Source organism: Octopus sinensis, linkage group LG1 (assembly GCF_006345805.1).
Source record: "Octopus sinensis linkage group LG1, ASM634580v1, whole genome shotgun sequence".
Taxonomy (NCBI): domain Eukaryota; kingdom Metazoa; phylum Mollusca; class Cephalopoda; order Octopoda; family Octopodidae; genus Octopus; species Octopus sinensis.
In genome coordinates, this window is record NC_042997.1 from 83,113,247 (window position 1) to 83,134,954 (window position 21,708).

Consider the following 21,708-nt stretch of genomic DNA (forward strand, 5'->3'; position numbering starts at 1 on the left):
CCTTTTCCAGCCGCTGAAGCATAACTCCCGGCATGTGCTGGAACTGGTTCGCAATCCATTTCTCTTTTTTTTTTTTGTCACTTCGCCCCAAAATGGGGGCGAAGACAAACACAAAAAATTACAAGCCCGCATTCAAAAACAGTAACGGTATTTAACAAACTCAACGATTTAAATCATGGGTTCACCCTCGCAGGAAACCCTTCAACAAGTATATAACAAAGCACAATACGACTTACGTCAATCGGAATCAAAAATGATTTAACACCAACAAAACTAACTCGCTGAATGACTGATTTTTTATTACCCACGAGGGGCTACACAGAATTGGACAGTACAAACATTGGGGACACAAAACATCACAATTACATAAATATGGGTAAAATGAATTAATGAAAATGATATATGAAAGTGGTGCTAACGGCCCCATCCGCTAGCATCACTTACCTGTCCTTCAGTCTTGCTCAGTCTCAATATAATATGTCTTCATCTCTATCCTTCTCTCAAATCTCTCTTCCAATTCCTTCACCGTCTCTTCATCCATATCGACTTCAATTATTCTCCAGTCCATCCTTTCGCACCTTTCCATAAACTCATCCACTTCTTCCTTTGGAATTACTGCACATCTTTTCCCTCCCCTATCACACCATTGGTAGTCCGTCATTGTCTTTTTTATCTCCTCATTTTTTAGTTTCTTGACTGTGTGTATCTTTTTTCTGTTTTCTTGTTGGTGGGGAGCGGGTGGGTTCACTGTCTGCAGGGGAAGGGTGGGACTCAGATGGTGCGGGTGGTGTTGGGGTGGATTGGGGTTCCGTACTGTTTGCTTTTCTCCTTTCTTTTTTTCCTTCCTTCTTCCCACTCTTGCTGGATCTCTTCTTCTGTCGTTTCCTTTTCTGTTTGGTTCTCTTCTTCTTTAGTTTCTTCCGCTTTTGGGAGTTCCTTAACGATTTCCTTTTCCTTTGGTGGGGGAGGGCAGTTGGCTCTTATGTGGCCTCTCTGGCCACACTTATAACAGCGTGAGGCTCTGCCCTCCACCCACACTCTCATGATGATGTTTCCCATTCTTATATTTTCTGTTAACTTTTCCAGCGTTTCAGTCTCTGCCTGTAGTTCATGTCCAGGGTAGCACCCCTCCAGCCTTCATATTTTATGGTGGCTTGGAGGATGTCCACCTTTTCTTCATTCCCTTTAATCACAGCTGCTGCTATATATTCGCCCTCTAGGAGTGGGGGTATTCCCTCCACCCTGATTCTCGTGGTTTTCCTGTTTAGGTACGAAGGTAGTAGGTATACCTTCTCCGTTTTTACTGCCTTGGCTGCCATTTTTCTTGCGACGCTCTCGCTCCTATATTGAACCGTCACTGTACCGTATTCCATTCCTCTTGTCAAATAAACAATTTCCTCCTCTGTCTGTTTTAGCGCCTCTTCAATAATTTCCATGCTTACTATTTCAATTCTTTTCCTTCCATTTGCGTACACTCTATATTTGACGGTCCTGCGATCGAACCACTCACCACGCTTTGTTGGAGGTGACAGTTCGACTTCACCGTCCTCCTCTTTCATAAATTCCTGGAAGCCTGGCAGTTTAACCAGGTTTACCTCTTTTTCTTCCGACTTCTTCTTCGTTACTCCTGCATACGTATTTCCAAGCTTCTTGTCCATTCTTTTCACTGCTCTTTCTAGTTCCTCCTCAGACGTCGACAATTGCGACAAACTTTCAAACAAATTTTCCCCGACCATCTCTCCCGTTAGGGAGGGGCTGTCCTTGTCTGTCTCAACCCAGACAGACTAAACCTCGCGCGACCGAACAAAAAAAAAACTTTTAACAAAACTTACGTGCAACGCAGCAACAAGGAAAAATTGAACTCACGACCTGTCAGTTGGACCGTTATGCGTAGTAACAAAACTAACTCGCTGAATGACCCTACTTATTGAGTCTTTTCACTATTTATAAGTAGTGGACCAGCCCACTTCTCACCTGGAGGCGTCCGCTGCAACACCTACCCCTTTGATATTTTTTGTCTTCTTTCAACACAACATTATATTTCTTTTTTTCCTTTTTTTTTCTTCTAACCAGAATTATTTTTCCTTTCTTATTTAGATTTTTTTTTGTTCCACACAGAATTATATATTTGTTTTTTCAAAATACCGCAGGTAGTACCAGTCGACATTGTTTACTGGTAGCGCTACTACATATAGCGACCTGGCTTAAGTCCTTCGAACGGACTTATACTATTTTCCCCTGTGTGTAGTTCAGTTCTGTGTTGGAGTTCCACTTTTATCAGACATTTTTTCTTCAGAATCTTTTTTTTATGTATATTTCCACTGTCTGTACATTACTTTCACTGTGTGAAGTTCAATTCTGTGTTAGAGTTCCAGTTTTATCTGTCATTCTTTTCTTCAGAATCTATTTTGTTCATCAGAATCTTTTTTTATATATTTTTCACTGTGTGTATATTACTTTACACTCAGTGAAGTTCAAATCCTACCTCGGGACTTTTAACATTTTTGAGCTCCGAATCCTCCTTGGTCACTGATATGTCCCGCTTTATGACGACGTATTTCGCCGCCTGCGTGACTGTCCCGAACAGCGTACCTCGCTGACTGTATTTCTTTATTTGGCACACAGGCCATGATACAGAGGGGGACGGCAGGACAGACAGAACACCACAGTTGGACAAAAAACATAAAATGAATGAATGAGAGATGGATAATAACTAAATGAGAATGTAATGGCTGCTTGAACCCCACTGTCAAGCAGTACCATTTAACTGTTTCAATACAGTTTTTATATCATTTTCCCTTCTTTTTTCCTTTTAGTACCGTACGTATAGTCTTAAAAAAAAATTTAATAGCTTATTCACGCTTTACCATTTTATATATGGCAACAAGACGTCGTAATCTATAATTGGCGGTAGGTCGTCAAACTCTACCCTCACTCCCATTGGGTCCACCTTGTTTCCAACCATTCCTTCAATTTTTCGTATCTCTCCCTGTCTATTACTATGGCTTTTGTACTTTCTGGGTAATGTTCCATTGGTAATTTAACTCTTATCACCGATTTAACTATGGTAATTTTCCTTTCTATATCTGTGTTTTTTTTTTGTATATGTTGCCATATGCCATTTGTTTTTTCCAGGTCTTTTAACTGTTCTTCCTGCGGTGGAATTTGGTTGTCTGTTATGGTTTCCTTTTCTTTTTCCTTCGTTGTTGGTGCTGTTGGAGGTTCATGTAGTGAAAAATGTGTACATTCTATTTCACCATCCTTCTTTTTCTTTCTTGGACACTTCGGAGGTGAATTTACTCGTTCTTTTCTTTTTCTTACCTCCGTAAATGGTTCTTCCACTTTCGTGCATTTTTCATTTTCTAGATCTGCCACTTCGGTATTCTGCTCTTGTTGGCTTTCCTCGTTTTTATTTTCTCTCTGGGGACACTTTATTCTAATATGCCCTTTTCGCCGCATTGATAGCAAGTTGGTGGCCTTCCTTCTACCACCACTTTCAACTTTATGTCCTTCGGTAGCATTATTTCTTCAGCAATTCCATTTAGATCTTGTAATCCGAGCTGGATGACCATTTCTAGTCCGTATCCCCTTCAATTTACTTTCTTTGTCACTTTTAGAATTTTGGCGTCTTCCTCAGTTTTGTGCATTACGGCTGCCACCAGCGACGCTTCTTTGATTTCTGGTGGTACTATACCTATTCTCACTCTGGCGACCCTTTTGCCTCTGTAGGTAGGTAGGAGTACCGATCTTCAGTGTCACAGTGGAGTGATTTATTGTCTCCTGTTCATTGGCAAACCTCACCTCTACTGTGCTGCATTTTCTGCCTCTTGTATAGAATGTTGTCAGGTGCTTAATTTCCTTCAGACATTCTTCAATTGCTTCTTCCGTGGCTACCTCTATTTTCTTTGTGGTGGTCAATAGAGTTGTATGTATGTATGTATTCTCGTGCGTATAGTTGCATATCTAGACATGCTCATATATATTTAAACGATAAACTTCTGGAAAGTTTTACTGATTTTTACAATTCAAGTGATGGATTGGATCTGTAGTCTTCGAATTAGCTTTCTCCTTTCTGGTTTTGAGAAGCCTAAGTTCTCAAGATTAGTAGTTAGGCAGTGTGTTACATATCCCAGGGTTCCATATATGTGCGTATGTATGTATGTATGTATGCATGCATGCATGGATACATGCATGCATGGATACATGCATGCATGTACGCGCTAATATACGTGTTTCACTTTTGCAAGGAAGGAGCCTACTTGTAACAAAGCTGTCTCGCTAGAATTTGGATAACAAAACCGATAAGTGATGTATGAACATTAGAAGACAGAATATGTTTGACTTTTGTTTATACTATTTGTCACTAGTTATACCGTCTGGCTAAACTGGATCTTTGGATAAGCTATGCTCATGATAAACAAACTCTGGTAATTCCGCGTAGGGTAATTAAAAACAAATTTATTTCTGCCAGAATGAGAAAAATATTGCGAGTGAAAAGTGTCGACTGCCTGGACCAATAATTGGTTTTCTCGCACAAAACAATTACACTATACTGTATATCGTGTAATTTCAATTTTGCAAAATAATACTCTACTTTCTTTTTTTATACTAAATAACACTATGTTGATATCATTTCTTTCTCATCTTAATTATCATAACAATTCAACAACATGTATATGAAAAGATTTGCTTACCTGGGAATAACGAGCAGATATTCCGGCAGTTGCCTTTTTTCCAGGGTTGGTTATTACAATAATCTTCGTCCCCACTATCTCAAAACAAGATCCGCTCTGTTGAACATACTCTCCATAGAAATCAGTCTGCTTTGTAATATTTCTATGACTACATACCTTATAGAAAATATAACGGAAATTAACATTAACATGTAGTAAATAAAATTATATAATTTAACATTTCCGGCTTAATAATCATATCATTGATGTATCTACATCTCAATCAGTATTACATCTTGCATCTGCAAAATTACTTCTCTATGTACAATCTCTCTATGATTTTCTGTGTTACTTTCTATAACAAAAACTTCATCCTTAAAGCAATGTATAATAATTTTTCACATCACAGTTTCTGTCGTTCCTGACTTCAATTTTTGTTTTCCTTCTAATCAAAGCTTTTAGATGTTCTTATAATCAGGTACGAAACAGGTAACTTGTATATAATTAGAGAATAACTGATCATTGAACAAAGCAACACACACAAACACGACAATAGTTACTTTATGTAGCAACAACTCATTGTTTAGAGAGAATTTAACATTGTTTCTAATGTAGTTCGCTTCGTTAAGGCGGCGAGCTGGCAGAATCGTATGCACACCGGGCAAAATGTTTAGTGGGATTTCGTCCGTCTTTACGTTCTGAATTCAAATTCCGCCGAGGTCGACTTTGCCTTTCATCCTTCTGGGATCGATAAAATAAATGTCAGTTGAGCACTAGGGATGATGTAACCGATTTACCCCCTCCCTTGAAGTTGCTGGTCTTGTGCCAAAATTTGAAATCAATATAGTTGACTTCGTTAAATATAGTAATCTACTGAAATATTTATCTTCATATTATTCATTGCTCGTTTCCTCTAAAGAAAAACTTCTGAAAGGTGGCGCTTTAGTCGCTGACACTAAATCATCCATCATTACTGTTACGTATTTTATCGAACCCAAAAGGATGAAAGGCAAAGTCAACTTTGATAAGACTTGGTGATAAAATATACAAAGATATAATTGAATACTGTAAAATATTAAGTTCGGCGCTTTTCTACCTTATTGTCATTGACCAATAGTCAAAGGCATGAAGGCTCATGGCTCAGTGGTTAGAGTGTCGGGCTCACAATTATGAGGTAGTGAGTTCGATTCCCGGACCGGGTTGTGTGTTGTGTTCTTAAGCAAGACACTTTATTTCACGTTGCTCCAGTTCCCTCGGCTATAGATATGAGTTGCGACGTCATTGGTATCAAGCTGTATTGGCCTTTGCCTTTCCCTTGGATACATCGACGGTGGTTAGAGGAGAGGTTGGTATGCATATGCAACTGCTGGTCTTCCTCAAACAACCTTACTCGGACTTGTGCCTCGGAGTGTAACTTTCTAGGTACAAGTCCATGGTCATTCATGACCGAAGGGTGTTCTTATTATCAAAAGCCAGAGGCGGCAATTAATAGGGAGAATCGTTAAAGTACCTGAAAATGCTTTGCAATATTTGATCCGGCTCTTTATGTTCTGAGTTTAAATAAATTGTCTTTCTATCTTCTAGGATCAATATAATAAAGTACTCGTTAAGTACCGGGCAGATTTAATTGACCAACTGCCCACCCACGAATATGCATATCTAAGAAATTAGTAGGGTGATGGATGATACAATAGTTAGCGTGTCTAAGAAAATGCCTTGTGGTATTCAGTTCCGATCATTTACATTCTGTGTTCAAATCCTACCAAGGTTGATTTTTACCTTTTATCCACTTTAGGTCGATAGATTAAAATAACGGTTAGGTATAGGAATGGATTCAATCGGCTTGCCTTTCATCTAAAATGCCTTTAGTTAACCTTACGTTCTATTTTATTTAACCCTACGTTAAATAAAATTTTGTTAACTCTACGTTCTAAGATTAAATCGCTCCAAGGTCAACTAGGACTTTAATACTTCCGAGTTTAAAAAATAAATGCATCACTAGGGTCGATTAGGGCAACGATATCATTTTTTAGATAGCGGGGATTGTACCAAAGTTAGAAACTATTATTAGTGATTGGGAGAAGAGTGGAATCTAAGAATCAGTTGAGCGACGAACTGTACGTTCCGAGCCGGTGTCGTCTTTACTTTTCATCATTCTGAACTCATTAATTAATATCAGCACTGTATATGAGAAATAAGAATACACAGATGTTTATATTATAGTTGCTACTCGCGTTCCTGCGCATCATGGTTGTTTGGAGCCCTGCAATACATGTTCCAAATACATTTAGATGCTCAACTACAACGGATCATCGGGGAATATCTTATCCTTCATGATACGTTGTGGTTGATCACCGAAATGCACTTGGAACACCAAATGCACAGATCCAAACAACCATAATAGTGAAACGCACGTAAGAATTATAGTATAAATTCGTATTTATATCATAATCCTCCCACATTTGCCCTTTAGTTCATAACTAGTAATACTACTCGGTATAGAATTTACGTAACTTTTACAGGAAACAGACTGGATTCTGATGAGCTACGTGGAACTTTCAACACAACAGTAGCAGTCAAACATCTATTTGTATATACAATTTCAACTATCATCATTGTACATTGGTTTCACACTTTGGCACAAGGCCAACAGTTTCTGGGGAGGGAGTAAGTCGATTGCATCGACCCCTGTGATCAACTGGTACATATTTTGTCGACCCCTAAAAAACGAAAAGCAAAGTCGACCGTGACAGAAAATTTGAACTAAGAATTTAAAGAGCGATGAAATGCCACTAAGCATTTTGACCGGCGGGCTAATGATTTTGTCAGCTCGCCGCCTCATCATCACTATATATTTAGATGTTAGCTTTGCAACTACGTGGTTTCGGCTTGATCTCATTACACGGATCCTTGGGCAAGGACTTCGACAAACCCATTTAATCGTAGTTATTTTTTTTACTCACTATATTATCTATGTACGATCCTAGTGCATTTGTACTAAGAATGCAGAGTTACGTATCAGGACCGGATCGCCACCAATGGTAAAACTTAATGACATGCCTTTTCAGAAATGTCATCTACTAAAATTAAGAATCGAAATCAGGTCAAAGACTCGGCTCTGTTCCCTCTTAGCTCTATGACGTTCATCATACAGAGCTGAACACTACCACCGCTACTACTGCTGACGCCATCGTTCATGCTACAAACATACGACTATATGATATGTTTAGGGGAAATATTCAACAAAATTTTAAAGATTTTTTTTTCATCTTAAAGGTATATTTGGAGCATCTTCATCCACGCAAAACCAAAAAGGAGTTTGATCAACACTTTTTCAAATTGTAATTTAAGGTGTTTGGCCAATAATAAACAAGCGAGGAATGGGCTGAAAAGATTCCAAGCGTTGTAGAAACAAAAACCCACTTAAATAATCAAATCTATTGGGTTGTCCGGAAAGTTCGTGCCGATTTATAGTAGCTTACCTTTCGACTTATTTTAGAACGTGGTTGAGTCTATAAAATAGGATTTGACTACACCTCCATTTAGAGCATAGTTTAAGCTATCTTTTCGTAGAAGGTTTATGTTCCTATAAGCTGTGTTAATTCTGTAACCCTTAAAAATGGAAGATAAAGTTCATTCTCGGCACTTGAGTCTTTGGGAACCAGACAAAAATTGCTGCAGCTCGGCTGGGATGTGTTACCCCACCCTCATATTCACCAGATATTGCTCCTTCGGATTTCCACTTATTCAGGTCTCTGCAGAATAGTCTTAATGGTAAAATATTTCAATTCCTTGGATGACGTAAAAAGATACCTTAACGAATTCTTTGCCATGAAACCACCATCAATTCTGGGAAGAGGGTATTTTCAAGTTAAAAGAAAGATGGAGACGCATTGTGCAACAAAATAGTTCATATTTGGTTGATTAAAAATGTAATGGCAAGTATTTATTGACCTTTTTCTTTCCTTTAAAAGTCGACACGAACTTTCCGGACAACCCAATATAAACTAGCTCTAAATTAAAGAAGTATAATAAAAAAACTTTTCAATTGTCTTGTTTTGATATTTCAACACTAATTAAACAATAGTAGTTCACTTAAATATATATTCGCAATTGTAAATAATTCGCTTTAGTGCCAACATTTGTAAAATGTTGAATATTCCCTTTCGCCATCGAACGCGTTATATATGTACATATGTATTTGTATGTGTGTGTACATATATGAGGCTTACGCAGTGTGTTCACATGTTCATTATTATAATATATCAATTGTATTATGAAGCTGTGTAAACAAATTACAATGAAATTGTTATCCTTTCGGGGGTTCGTGTCAACCGTCACTCCAAGCCACCGATTAGTTTTGCTGGTATCACCTTTTAAAAAGAAAAAAAAACATATATATAGTATATGTTATATAGATAGTTTATATTTATACATACATACATGCAATATATATATGTGTGTGTATGTATGTATGCATGTATACTCAAACGCAGACACGCACATACACACACACGCGCTTGCAAGGGGGTGCTGAAAAGTTCTATGTTTGGTAAGAGAAAATACAGGAGGATGATTCTGTTCAACTTATTCCCCTCTCAGATCGACACACGCAGCAGTCCTTCAGTTTTCTAAGCCCTGTAAAAGAACTCGGAAGGTTGGGCTTCCAACGATACCCTTAAAGTCAGGAACTTTTCAGCACCACTTCGTGTGTAAATCTGTGTGTGTGCGTGCGTGTGCGTGTGTACACACACACACAGGTGCAACAATACCGACACGTTCCGGACACTGATGGTCTGAAAGCTCTTGTGATTCGCGCTATTTTACACTAATTGAAACTGTGTTTCAATTATTTATTTAAGTAAATTTAATACTTAATTTAATTTAGAATGTATTGGTCTATGTAACCATCTTTGGTTCGAAAAAATCAGTATTTCGTAGAGGGTTTGATACCAATGTTTCCGGAAAATCGATGTATTATATTTATATACATATATTACAATAAATTCTTTAATAGTTTGAAATCGTAAGCACAATATAGTGGGAACGAGTTCAATTTACTATTTTCCTGGAAGATGCAAAAGCGGGTTCATTAATTGGCAGAAACATGATTATCTTCAGCTGTAAACTTGTGACTTGTAGGTGTTAAGTCAAATGAAATTGCACCCTCTAAAACGTACCCAAAGTACATATTTTAAAGCCTGGTACTTATTCCAGCGGCTACTTTTTGCCGAACCACGATGTCACGGAGACGTAAATAAACCAACAACGGTTGACAAGCGGTGGTGGGTTCACACAAAGATATACATACACATGTAAGAAGACATTCATCCACACATTTATACACACATGCACGTGTACACACACATGTATATGTGTAAATTATAAACTGACGAAGGTGGCTATATGCAACATAAAACCGAAAAGGAAAAATTCGCTTGTCCCTAATTGTGATTGACGGTGCAGGGTAACACGTACATTGCTACAAATAAGAGTTAAATACCCATAAAACCCACAAAGAAGCGGTTATCTCCCTGTCAGTGCATAGTTATGTGCTTTGCGGCTCTAAGGGTTTTAAACTCTTATTTCTAGCAATGTAGGCGCTACTTACACCGTCAGTCACAATTAGTGACAACTGTATGTGTACCTCTTTTCTCTCTCTCTCTCTCTCTCTCGGTATATATATATGTATGTATGTATGTATGTATGTATGTATGTGTGTGTGTGCGCGCGCGCGTCTGACGGGGTTCTTGCAGTTTTCGCCAATCAAATCCACTCACAAGTCCTTGGTCGGCCCTGGGCTATAGTAGAAGACACTTGTCCAAGATTTCACGCAGTGGGAATGAATCCGAAACCATATGGTTGGGAAGCAGGCTTCTTACTACACAGCGTATATTTTGCACCTATATCTTGATTAAATTAATTTTTCTCTAACAAGTTTACGACAACAGTGAGAACCCGATACGTCTTACTGAATCTCAAGCAACAAATAAATATGGATAAGGAACTACGAAGTTGTGACATAAGTGAAGTAAAATGAATTCAAACAACGTCCGATGGCGCTGTTGATTACTTTGTTCTACACCATTTAGCGTGTAAAATCGGAAAATATAATATTTTGTTTTTGCACATTGACCGAATGAAAAAAGTAGCTGAATCTTGGTTTGTTAAAAAAAAAGAAGGAAACGATTAGGTCAAAGCTAGGGTTTCAAATTCAGTGGATGCCACTTATTCTAGTCACTGATGATATTGACAAACGTTATCATTATCAAAATAAGTATTAAATATACTCAGAATCCAACGAGATCCTTTGTTTAATGCTATCAGCCGGTTATTACTCTAAAAGTCTTCCTCCAAAATCGATTACTTCACTGTATAAATATAATCAGCTGCTAAACATACTATCATAGTGGAATGAGCAGGAAACACGAGGGCCCAGTATTCATTGCCACTCGTCTGTGAGTAGTGTACAGGTATAGGAAGTTTTGGAATGTTTACGAAGTGTTTGTGTTTGAAGCATTTCCATATCTATAGACCTTAAGCTCCCTACATCGTAATAGGATTTGGGTTACTCGAAAGCTTAATGCGTTGTATCATATCTTTGAAGGAATTGGATTTTGCTTATCCTTCTAGTCAACCCTGATCTAACACTTCAATGGTGAAAAGTCTTTTGGGGGAGCCATGTAGGAAAATATGATGTAATGTGTCCTTTTGATATGAAGCAGTGTAATTTGAAGGTAATTTGGCTACATTTTCTGGCTGGCTGGTTGAATTTGTCCATGTGAAACGTTAATGTTTAGGGACAGTTTCATTGCCATTAGGGCAATTTCATCGTTATAGCTTTATCGTGATATGAGAAATATATTCAGTGTTTGTGCTTGATAATAACAAAATCAAATAATGCTCTAATTGGTGACCGAAAGATGAGGAACAACCAACTAAGAACTCAATGATTCGTGTTTTCTTTTTCTTTTTCTCTTTTATTGCTTCGTCATAACAGAGTCTTCGAGACTGTTGAGAAGGTAAAAGGCATCCTCAAACCGAAGCCAAATTGGCTCGAATGCTCGCAGCAAAGTAGTCCATAACGCTTTCCGCCCGACTCTATAACGAGACGCTAGTCCACCATCGTAGACTGGTGCTTTATTTTGACCTTTTATGACTGTCAATTCGCTGCTTTTGTCGCGGTCAGGTTACCTAACTGTCACGTGACCCAGTGCTCCGAGGTGTTTACCTATTACAATCTAAGAAACAATTCGTTTCAGCCAGAAGCGGCTCTGTCACTTTACCGAATGATTCGTATGTGATTGCATCCGGCTTGTCTGCTTTACTGAATATGTGACGTTAAATGCGAAATTATTTCATCTGTCTTTGATTAGCGAACAATAAAATTCAGTGTCGAAAAAGATTCATTTCTGCAATGGATTAAAATGAATTAACATACTAATAATAGAAATAAAAATAATAGAAATAAAATAAAGTGAGATTCATTCATTTGATTTTTAAAATGCGTTTCTCCCATTCGAGATATTTTAGGCAGTAAATGTTTTCCCTTTCCAAAAAGAATGAAGTCACAGAGACTGAGGGTGTTTCATAGACTGTTGCAATATAGTTTACATGAATAATCGATTCGTAGAAAGAAGGGACTGATAAAATTTGTCAAATCTAAAACCGTCTTCAATTTCTATCCTGTGGGAAAAGCTACCTTGCCCCCGTAGACCAAATATAAATCTCAACCACTTATAGCTAAGAAAACTAGAGACAAGTGCCAGGGTTTAAAAAAAAGTGCCAAGTGACATTTTTCTATAGGCGCAGACGTGGCTCTGTGGTAAGAAGTTTGCTTTCCGACTAATTTGTGCTCCGGGTTCAGTTCAGCTACGCTGAATCTTGAGCAAGTACCTTCTACTGTAGCTCCGGGCCGTCCAAAGCCTTGTGAGTAGATTTGGTTGACGGAAACTGAAAGAATCCCGTCATATACACGTGTGTGTGTGTGTGTGTGTGTGTGTGTGTGTGTGTGTGTGTGTGTGTGTGTGTGTGTGTGTGTGTGTGTGTGTGCGCCACCACCGGTTGACAACTGGTGTTGGTGGTTTACGTTCTCGTAATTTAATGGTTCGGCAAAAGCACCTGGCCTTAAAATATAAGAAATGGGGTCGATCCGTTCGATTCGTTCGACTGAATTTCTACAAGGTGGTGCCCCAGCATGGCTGCAATCCAATAACTGAAACAAGTGAAAGATAAAATATAAATGTCTTCCTGAACTTTACAGAAATCAAAAAATTTCTTACCTGCATATGAAGAGAAAAGTATGTTACAAACATGCTGTTCGATATCGCATTGATAGAAATTATTTTCTCTCCGAATAAAAGGTTCATACGGGGCTCCAACTAGCAACCTGCGAATAAAGCAGATTTGAATAAGAACAAACAAACAAAAAAATGAAGAAACATTAAAATCTTTTTATTTTTATCTTGACTAAAAAAAAGAAAGCGGTTATTGTAGTTTAGTCCGAGGCCAACTCTGATCAAGCAGAACTATCTTAAAAAATGTGTTCCGGCAGTGTATCGAAAAGCACAATGCACTCTTCACTTTTTAAATAGTTAGCGTATGGTATTAGAAAGATTTAGTTGTATTTCTGACAAGCCAAAATTAAAAACACCATTCCGTGAAGACCTAACCTTGTTAGTAGTAGTAGTTTTTGGTTTACATGATCAAAGACAGATTTTAGAAAAAGAAAATATTTCAATGGCTTTCTCGTGTATTCTTTTACTGCTTGAATATGGAAAAAGAGGGAAACCACCACGTATGGGTTGCAGCTGAAAGAAACAACGCATCAAAATAATGGGTTATCTTCACATCGGCAAGCATAGACCAAAGGGCAGGGAGCAGGACCCCATTAAAATTATCCAAGAACCAGGCGGCAGCGTTAAACCAAGACCCGCCCCCATGTTCATGAACCAAGTTTGCAAAGAACTTAGCATTTCATTTCGGTAACTGTCGTAATTATTGCAATTTTATTGTCATATTCGCAATTATATAACTTCCTTTGATGCCTTTATGATTTCGGTTACATTGACATTTTGTACTTTAAAACAATCTATTTTGGAATGCTTCTGATGAAATCTACTTCAGAATCATTGAATAATCCTGACAGAGACGAATAAAATCAGTAAAATTCAAGAAAATAACAATTAGTTAGGTAGTCAAACTAGTACATTACTGCTAGCTATTTTATCGACTCCCTAACACAGAAAAGCAAAAGCTACTTTGGCGAAAATAACAGTTTCTAACATAGATACAAGAATACAAATTTGGGGAAGTGGTTAATCGATTAAATCACCGACTTTGGCTTGATTTGAACTCAGAGAGCAACAAGCCGGAACAAATTCCGCAATGCATTATTTTTTTCCCACTACTCTAACGGATCTGCCAATCCACCAATCTCATGATTACCACACAATAATAATGCTTTCTAATTTAGGCCCAAAGCCAGTAATTTTGAAGTGAAGCGATTAGTTTATACCATTGTCCTCAGTATTTGACTGGTACCTAATTTTATTAATCCCGGAGGGGAGCGGTTAAAAGCAATGTAATGGGTTGGAAGAAAAACACAAGGCATTTAACCCCCGACAATTAAACGATTCTGTCAGCTTGGGTTCAAAGCCACACATTAGCTGTGTCGAAATTTAATCTATGTATGGAACCCCACCCAGACTTATTTGTTGCTTGATATAGTCTATTACACGTATTTGTTTGGTGTTGACAGAGTCAATTGTATTGGTATTTATTTGACATTGTTTTCTTTTATCGGCTGCAGAATACATTTAGTTCAAATTGCTCCCGATAAAACAGTCACATGATCAAGTGTGTACCAGCTCTGGTAATTTTTTTTTTCTTAAGCAAAGTATACTTGGCAATTTTTTTTTCAAAACTGTTGTCGTCGTTCAACAGTCATGTTTCCTCACTGAGTGTCTACTTGAAACGGATTGCAGTGATTCAAACGGAGACCAAGGCCGGGCAACTAGCATTTGAAATGTTGTCAGATATTCATAGTTTTCAACAAATCGGACAAAACAGTGAGTTTTCACCTTTTGCTTTATCCATTGATGGATAAAAGCGACGACATTCTCAATGGGTGTTTAGACGTCGACGAAGGTCAACTGAAGAGTCTATCACAGAAAATCAGCACTAGGGCTATAGATCAGTTAATCAGCACTAGGGCTATAGATAAGTTAACTTCCAAAAATCTTTGACCTGACAAAGCTACTGGGGTTGGGGTATTGCCTGTTCGGAATAGTCTACAGATATGAAAATACTGTCAGTCAAACCTGTTCGGGATGTAATCTTTTGGCTGGTTACGACGGCGAGAGAATGGAAACGGTTCAAAAGATTAAGGATAGACATTTTCCACTTCGGTCAAACCATCAAGTTTCACTTGAAGATGAAACAAAAGGCGTTATTCTGAACTAAATTTGTTGAAAGTCAATGGGTGAGAGTTGCGAGAACGACCCACGTGAATGGACCTTCTTTCAATATATGCCAGAAGGGTGGAGAATACGACTAGGATAGGGTTCTTGCTTTTAGTAATGAAGGTAGTCCTATATATATGGGCTTCTTTGACTGGCACTAGGTGTGTTCCTACTAGAATGTTTCATTGCATTTCTTCTGTATACTGTTACTTTGTAAGCATGTTCTTTTTTATTTTTTATTTTCATAGCTGATTCTGCATAAACACCCACCGTACTGTAATTTATTCTTGTAATGTTCCCTCATCCAACATCTTTAGGTGTTTTTTTTTTCTATTTAACAGGCATTGCCTTTAGCAATAGTAAGGTGGCAAGCTGGCAAAGTCGCTATTACACAGGCAAAATGTTTAGTGGCATTTATTCCCGCTTTACGTTTTTTAGTTCGAATTTCGCCGAGGTCGACTTTGCTTTTCATCCTTCGAAGACGATGAAATAAGTGCAAGTTGATCGCTGGGGTCGATGTGATCGACTAGTCACCTCTCCCTAAATTTCAGGCCTTGTGCATTTAGCAAAACAAATTATTACCATTATTAGCTGGAAGAATCGTTACCGCTCCGGACAAAATGCTTAGTGGTATTTCATCTGGTTCTGAGTTCAAATTTCAACGAGATCGGCTTTGTCTTTCCTCGACTCCCTTCCCCTCACTTTAGATTGTTGGCCTTGCACCAAAATTAGAAAGAATTACTATTATTAGGATTTGTATAGGTCGGCTATCTGTCAGGAGTTAGTACGCCGGGCAAAATGCTTAGCGGTATTTTGTCTGTCGCTACGTTCTGAGTTCAAATTCCGCTGAGGTCGACTTTGCCTTTCATCCTTTCGGGGTCGATTAAATAAGTACCAGTTACGATATAATCGACTTAATCTGTTTGTCTGTCCTTGTTTGTTCCCTCTGTGTTTAGCTCCTTGTGGATAGTAAAGAAATAGGTATTTCGCCCGTCGTTAAGTTCTGAGTTCAAATTCCGCCGAAGTGGACTTTGCCTTTCATCCTTTCGGGTCCGATGAATTAAGTACCAGTGAAACACTGGCGTCGATGTAATCGACTAGTCCTCTCCCCTAAAATGTCAGGCCTTGTATCTATAGTAGAAGGGATTATGATTCGTATTAGTAGTTAATTGTTGAAATTTTGTTATATAATATTTGTTAGGGCCACCAGCACCCAACAGAACCGATTGCTTGGTTTGTATCAGGCCCATATGAGGTCTAATTTTCTTTACTCTTAGAAATGTGGACCAGTGCTTTACCAAATTCGCCACTAAACCGCCTTGACAACATCAACAATAATAACTAGGTATTTCTATTTTGATGCGCAAATTTATCGATCTTTATAACATTTTTCATACTGTTTCTTCGATTTCCTTCCATAGTTTATATCATTTAAAGCATAACATTTGAAGTGGTTTTATATATTAATGATTTGGATTATGACTTGGATTATTTCGTTCCATAGTTAAGTCGTTCATTTTTTCTTTTTCCTTATTATTATTTTTTTCAGTTAAAAGTGTAACGGTGGAACACATCGCGACAAGTAGGATATGGTTGATGACGATGATGATAATTATATTGATGATGATGACGACGACAGCGAAATGGTGATGGTTGAAGAGGTTGGTTCTTTACAGACAGATAGATGTAAAGAAACTGTAGGTGTGAAGGGGATTTACAAATCCAATTCTTAAAATGAAAGCGTTCGTTTGTTCATATACTAGTTTTAATCTTAATCCAGAAATATGCGGGTAAACCAGTTAAATAAGGGAATATTTCAAAGGATAAAAAAATCCTAAATAGAAATGTATCAAAACGTCAAGCTATTTTGGGTGTTGCTTTTATATAAACGAACTTGATATTGTAAATCCTGAGAGATTAGGACCAAGTGTAAAAGAAGCGCATTTGTGTCTGCGTGTGTGATGCGTATACATAGGTATAAATATGCGTGGATAAACTTATATCTGTACATTATATAGACACATAGAGATATGTGCATATGTATATGCACACACACACATGTATATATATGAATATGTCTGTATGTATATAAATAGATATATGTATGTAAGCATGTATGTTTGCATCTATCTATCTATATATATATATATGTGTGTGTGTGTGTGTGTGTGTGTATGTATATATACACACACACATTATATATATATATATATATATATGTGTGTATATATACATACATATATACATAGGCACAGGCGTGGCGGTATGGTAAGAAGTTTGCTTCCCAACCCCATGGTTCCGGGTTCAGTCCCATTGTTTAGCACTTTGGGCAAGTGTCTTCCACTATAGTCTCGGGCCGACCAAAGTCTTGTGGGTGGAAACTGAAAGAAGCCCGTCGTATATATATATTATATATATATATATATATATATATATATATATATATATATTATATATGTTTGTCCACCCACCGTCGCTTGAAAACCAATGGTGGTATGTTTACATCCCCATAACTTAGCGGTTCGGAAAAAGAGAACGATAGAATAAGTACTAGGTTTACAAAGAATAAGTCCTGGAGTCGATTTGTTCGACTAAAAGCAGTGGTCCTGCATAGCCGCAGCCAAATGACTGAAACAATTAAAAGAATAAAAGAAAACACACACACACATATGTATATATATATATATATAAATCAAAGGTAGGACCAAAAGTACACAACAAACGGAAACCAACAAAACATAACATGCAGAAAAATAGATGATAGCACGGCAAACAGCAACAGAAACAAAAACGAGAAAGTTAGAATTATACACGTACAACAGATCGCCTTTTGGTTATACAATAGAATACAAATAAATAGATAAATAACAGAAAGATTCTTTCGACTATCGAACGAACGTAACGTTATAAAATAATGCACCGTCTCTTCTTCGCTGTGTGTGTCTCTCCCTGTATATATATATATATATATATATATATATATATATATATATTACATGGAAAAATGTGAGCAAGAGAAATAATATTCTTAAGATTATAAATCTGGAAAATTACAGGATAAATTATTACACTTGGAAAAGTTCTGGACAAGTTATTACATTTGGTAAAGTACAGAACAAGAAAAATTTTACTTAAGATATTACAGCTAAGGATAAAAACTTCAAATAAAATATTTAGATTTAGAAAATATTTGCTTCTATTAAAACTAAAAATTTTATTACAGGATATTACTTCTATTTGCTATTACTTTTTACTTCTATTAAAAATTTAAAATAACTCAAAATATTTTTGCACTTCAAAATATATCGATTTTTAAAAATTATTAATTAATAATTAGAAATTTGAAAATAGGTTATAAAAAATAATAGTAGTACATTAACAGTTAGTACAATAAATAGAATAATACAAAAATTAGTTATATATTACAGTAAAACCTACTTGTAACAACGAATTCACAGTAAAATTTGCTTGAGTTATTGCCAACGTCATAGCCAGGTCTTCACATTTTTAGTCTTGACCCAATGCATATTTTTTACAAAATGAATTTGCCTACCATATATACTATTCTACTTTGCATAACACTTTAGCTATATTGGTACTTCTGGCTCATTTTTTATGTATTCTAGTGTGTCAATATTTTAACAGAATAGTGATCTGGCAGAAAAGTTAGCACATCGGGCGAGATGCTTAGCGGTATTTTAACTGCCGCTGCGTTCTGAGTTCAAATTCCGCCGCGGTCGACTTTACCTTTCATCTTTTCGGGGTCGATAAATTAAGTACCAGTTACGCACTGGGGTTAATGTAATCGACTTAATATGTTTGTCTGTCCTTGTTCGTCCCTTCTGTGTTTAGCTCCTTGTGGTTAGTAAAGAAATAGGTATTTCGCCTGCCGTTACGTTCTGAGTTCAAATTCCGCCGAGGTCGACTTTGCCTTTCATCCTTTCGGGGTCGATTAAATAAGTACCAGTTACGCACTGGGGTCAATATAATCGACTTAATCCGTTTGTCTATCCTTGTTTGTCCCCTCTGTGTTTAGTCCCTTGTGGGTAGTAAAGAAATAGGTATTTCGCCTGCCGTTACGTTCTGAGTTCAAATTCCGCGGTGGGCGACTTCGCCTTTCACCCTTTCGGGCTCGATTAAATAAGTACCAGTTACGTACTGAGGTCGATATAATCGACCTAATCCCTTTGTCTGTTTTTGTTTGTTACCTCTATGTTTAGCCCCCTGTTGGCAATAACGAAACGAATATTTTAACAAAATAATGGTACCATTTTTAAATATAATGTTTCTTTATAAATTAAAATAAAATAATTTTTAATATTCAAATTTTAGCCTGCAGTATTTTAAGTAAAAATTTTCTTGTTCTGTACTTTACCAGATGTAAGAAGTTGTCCAATAATTGTCCAGCTACAAATTTTGATGAAAATATTTTCTACTAGATCAAATCTCAATTCTTTTTTATGCCAAAATGTAGCTAGGGCCCAGTCTTCTTCAAAACTCTTAACAGTTTTCAATTTGGTTCAGAACTGAATTAGCGAGAAGCTCTGAAAGATGCTGCGTGTGAGTAAATTGCGACCTTAAGAATACTATTCAACAACTGCCGTAGTTAAATGATATACATATATACATACATACATATATATATATATATATATATATATATATATATATATATATATATATATATATATAATGTTACAATTACTCAATAGTCAAGATAAAACTCTGAGTTTCAGATGCTGAAGTGGAAATCCACAACACCATCTCTTCGGTTATCTGGCCATCTGAAAAAACGCTATGAAAAAATACGTTATATAAAGGGAAATTACTGTGTTATAATTCTGCTACTTATATAAAATTAAAAGCAAACACATAAACATGGCTAGTCATACGCTCACATGTGCGCTCGCGGACCCACGTGCGTACTTATACGTCACAATGAAAACGTACACATCTTCACTCGCATTTTTCGCCAAATATATACGCATATATATACAAACTTATACACACCCACACACGTACCGTAAAAGTTCATACATACGTCTATATACGCACAAGCACAAGAAAAACTATGATTAAAGGTAACAGAAAAAAACATAAGGAAGTATACAAAGCATAAAAACCACGTTCATATACGGACATGCCTTTATGCACTCATAGACACAGACGCCCATATATGTACATACCCGCACATGTTTATATACGCATACACACACACACGCATATACAAAAAATGAATATACATATGCCCCCTATGCCCCCCCCAAAAAAAACCCCTAAAAAAATGGAAAAATACTAAGTAAAAACGTCTATATATATATGCATTCTTATGCCCGCACACACGCACACATCTAAAACTGCCCACTCATACATATCAACACATGTGTACAAATGAATCTATATACACGTCTATATAGGCACAGGAAATAATGCAGGATAGAAGAGTACAGAAAAAATTATTATGTGTGAAAAAATATAAAAATATATGAAATAATAAAAAGTATAATGAGATAAAAACTTTTTGGACATAATATAGAAAGCAAGTTCTATCTGTTTTCTTTAGGTAACCAAAAACGTAACAAAAATTTTGTCACGTGTGGGCATGATCCGAAAAGTTCTGTCCTTGAGTTTAGACATGTAGTAGGGTCTAAGCTGCTTTTCCAGATAAGCCATCTCTCCATGTCGCATAGGCCGCACTTTCCGCTGCCGTTGGTGTAGGGCTTACATTTGGCCAAAATCTTCCAATGGATGTTATAATCGACACCTTTATCTTTTAAAGACCAAATATGATTAGATAATTTTGTCGCTTTTCTTTTGTTCCAGTGCCTAAAACTCAAAGTGTGGTTATTGAACCTGGCCTTGAAATTACCCTCTGTAAGGCCCACGTATTTCTTCGTCGAAACGGTGTCTTTAGTGGTTATAGAATCCACGGTAGCTTCATAGATGATGGTCTTGGACATGCAAGCTCCATTTAGCGGGCACAATTTTTTTATTCCTGCATGAACAGCTGTTTTCTTGTTGTGGTTTTTTTTGTGTTATGTGTGATTATATTTTTAAAATTGGTAGTTGAACTAAAACTAATTTTTTAGGAAAGATGGTGTTGTGGATTTCCACTTCGGCATCAAGTTTTATCTTGACTATTGAGTAATTGTAACATATTATTTTATAGATAAATTTCCTCTATTTACATAATATTGAGGTATCTTTCTTTCTTTTGTTATCTTACCGCTTTTACCAATATATATATATATACATATATTTTAATGATTTCAATAATTTATTTTATGATTTTTATAATTTGTATTCTTATCTTATATGTATTGAATTATAATGTATATATGTATGGTATTAAGGTTCTCATTTTTGCTAAATGAATAAATAATTCAACATTCATTCTAATATCTGAAAGCTGATGAACAAACTAAATTGTTTCTCCCTTTTTTTATTTGTATTATGTATACATACATACTATATATATATATATGTGTATATATATATATATATATATATATATATATATATATATAATATAGACAGCCTAAAAACTTGAAAAAATTACTAACAAAGGCAAA

General features: G+C 36.6%; 1 protein-coding gene across 1 annotated transcript in view; it reads right to left on the reverse strand.

The window, feature by feature from the left end:
* Positions 1-21,708, reverse strand: part of LOC115216240 (integrin alpha-4-like) — a 60,663-nt gene that overhangs the window by 21,167 nt on the left and 17,788 nt on the right. Inside the window, exons 3-5 of the mRNA XM_029785472.2 lie at positions 12,956-13,062; positions 8,973-9,046; positions 4,695-4,850 (exon numbers count right to left, since the gene is read on the reverse strand). Of these exons, the coding sequence (XP_029641332.1) occupies positions 4,695-4,850; positions 8,973-9,046; positions 12,956-13,062 (337 nt within the window). The remainder of the gene's footprint in view (positions 1-4,694; positions 4,851-8,972; positions 9,047-12,955; positions 13,063-21,708) is intronic.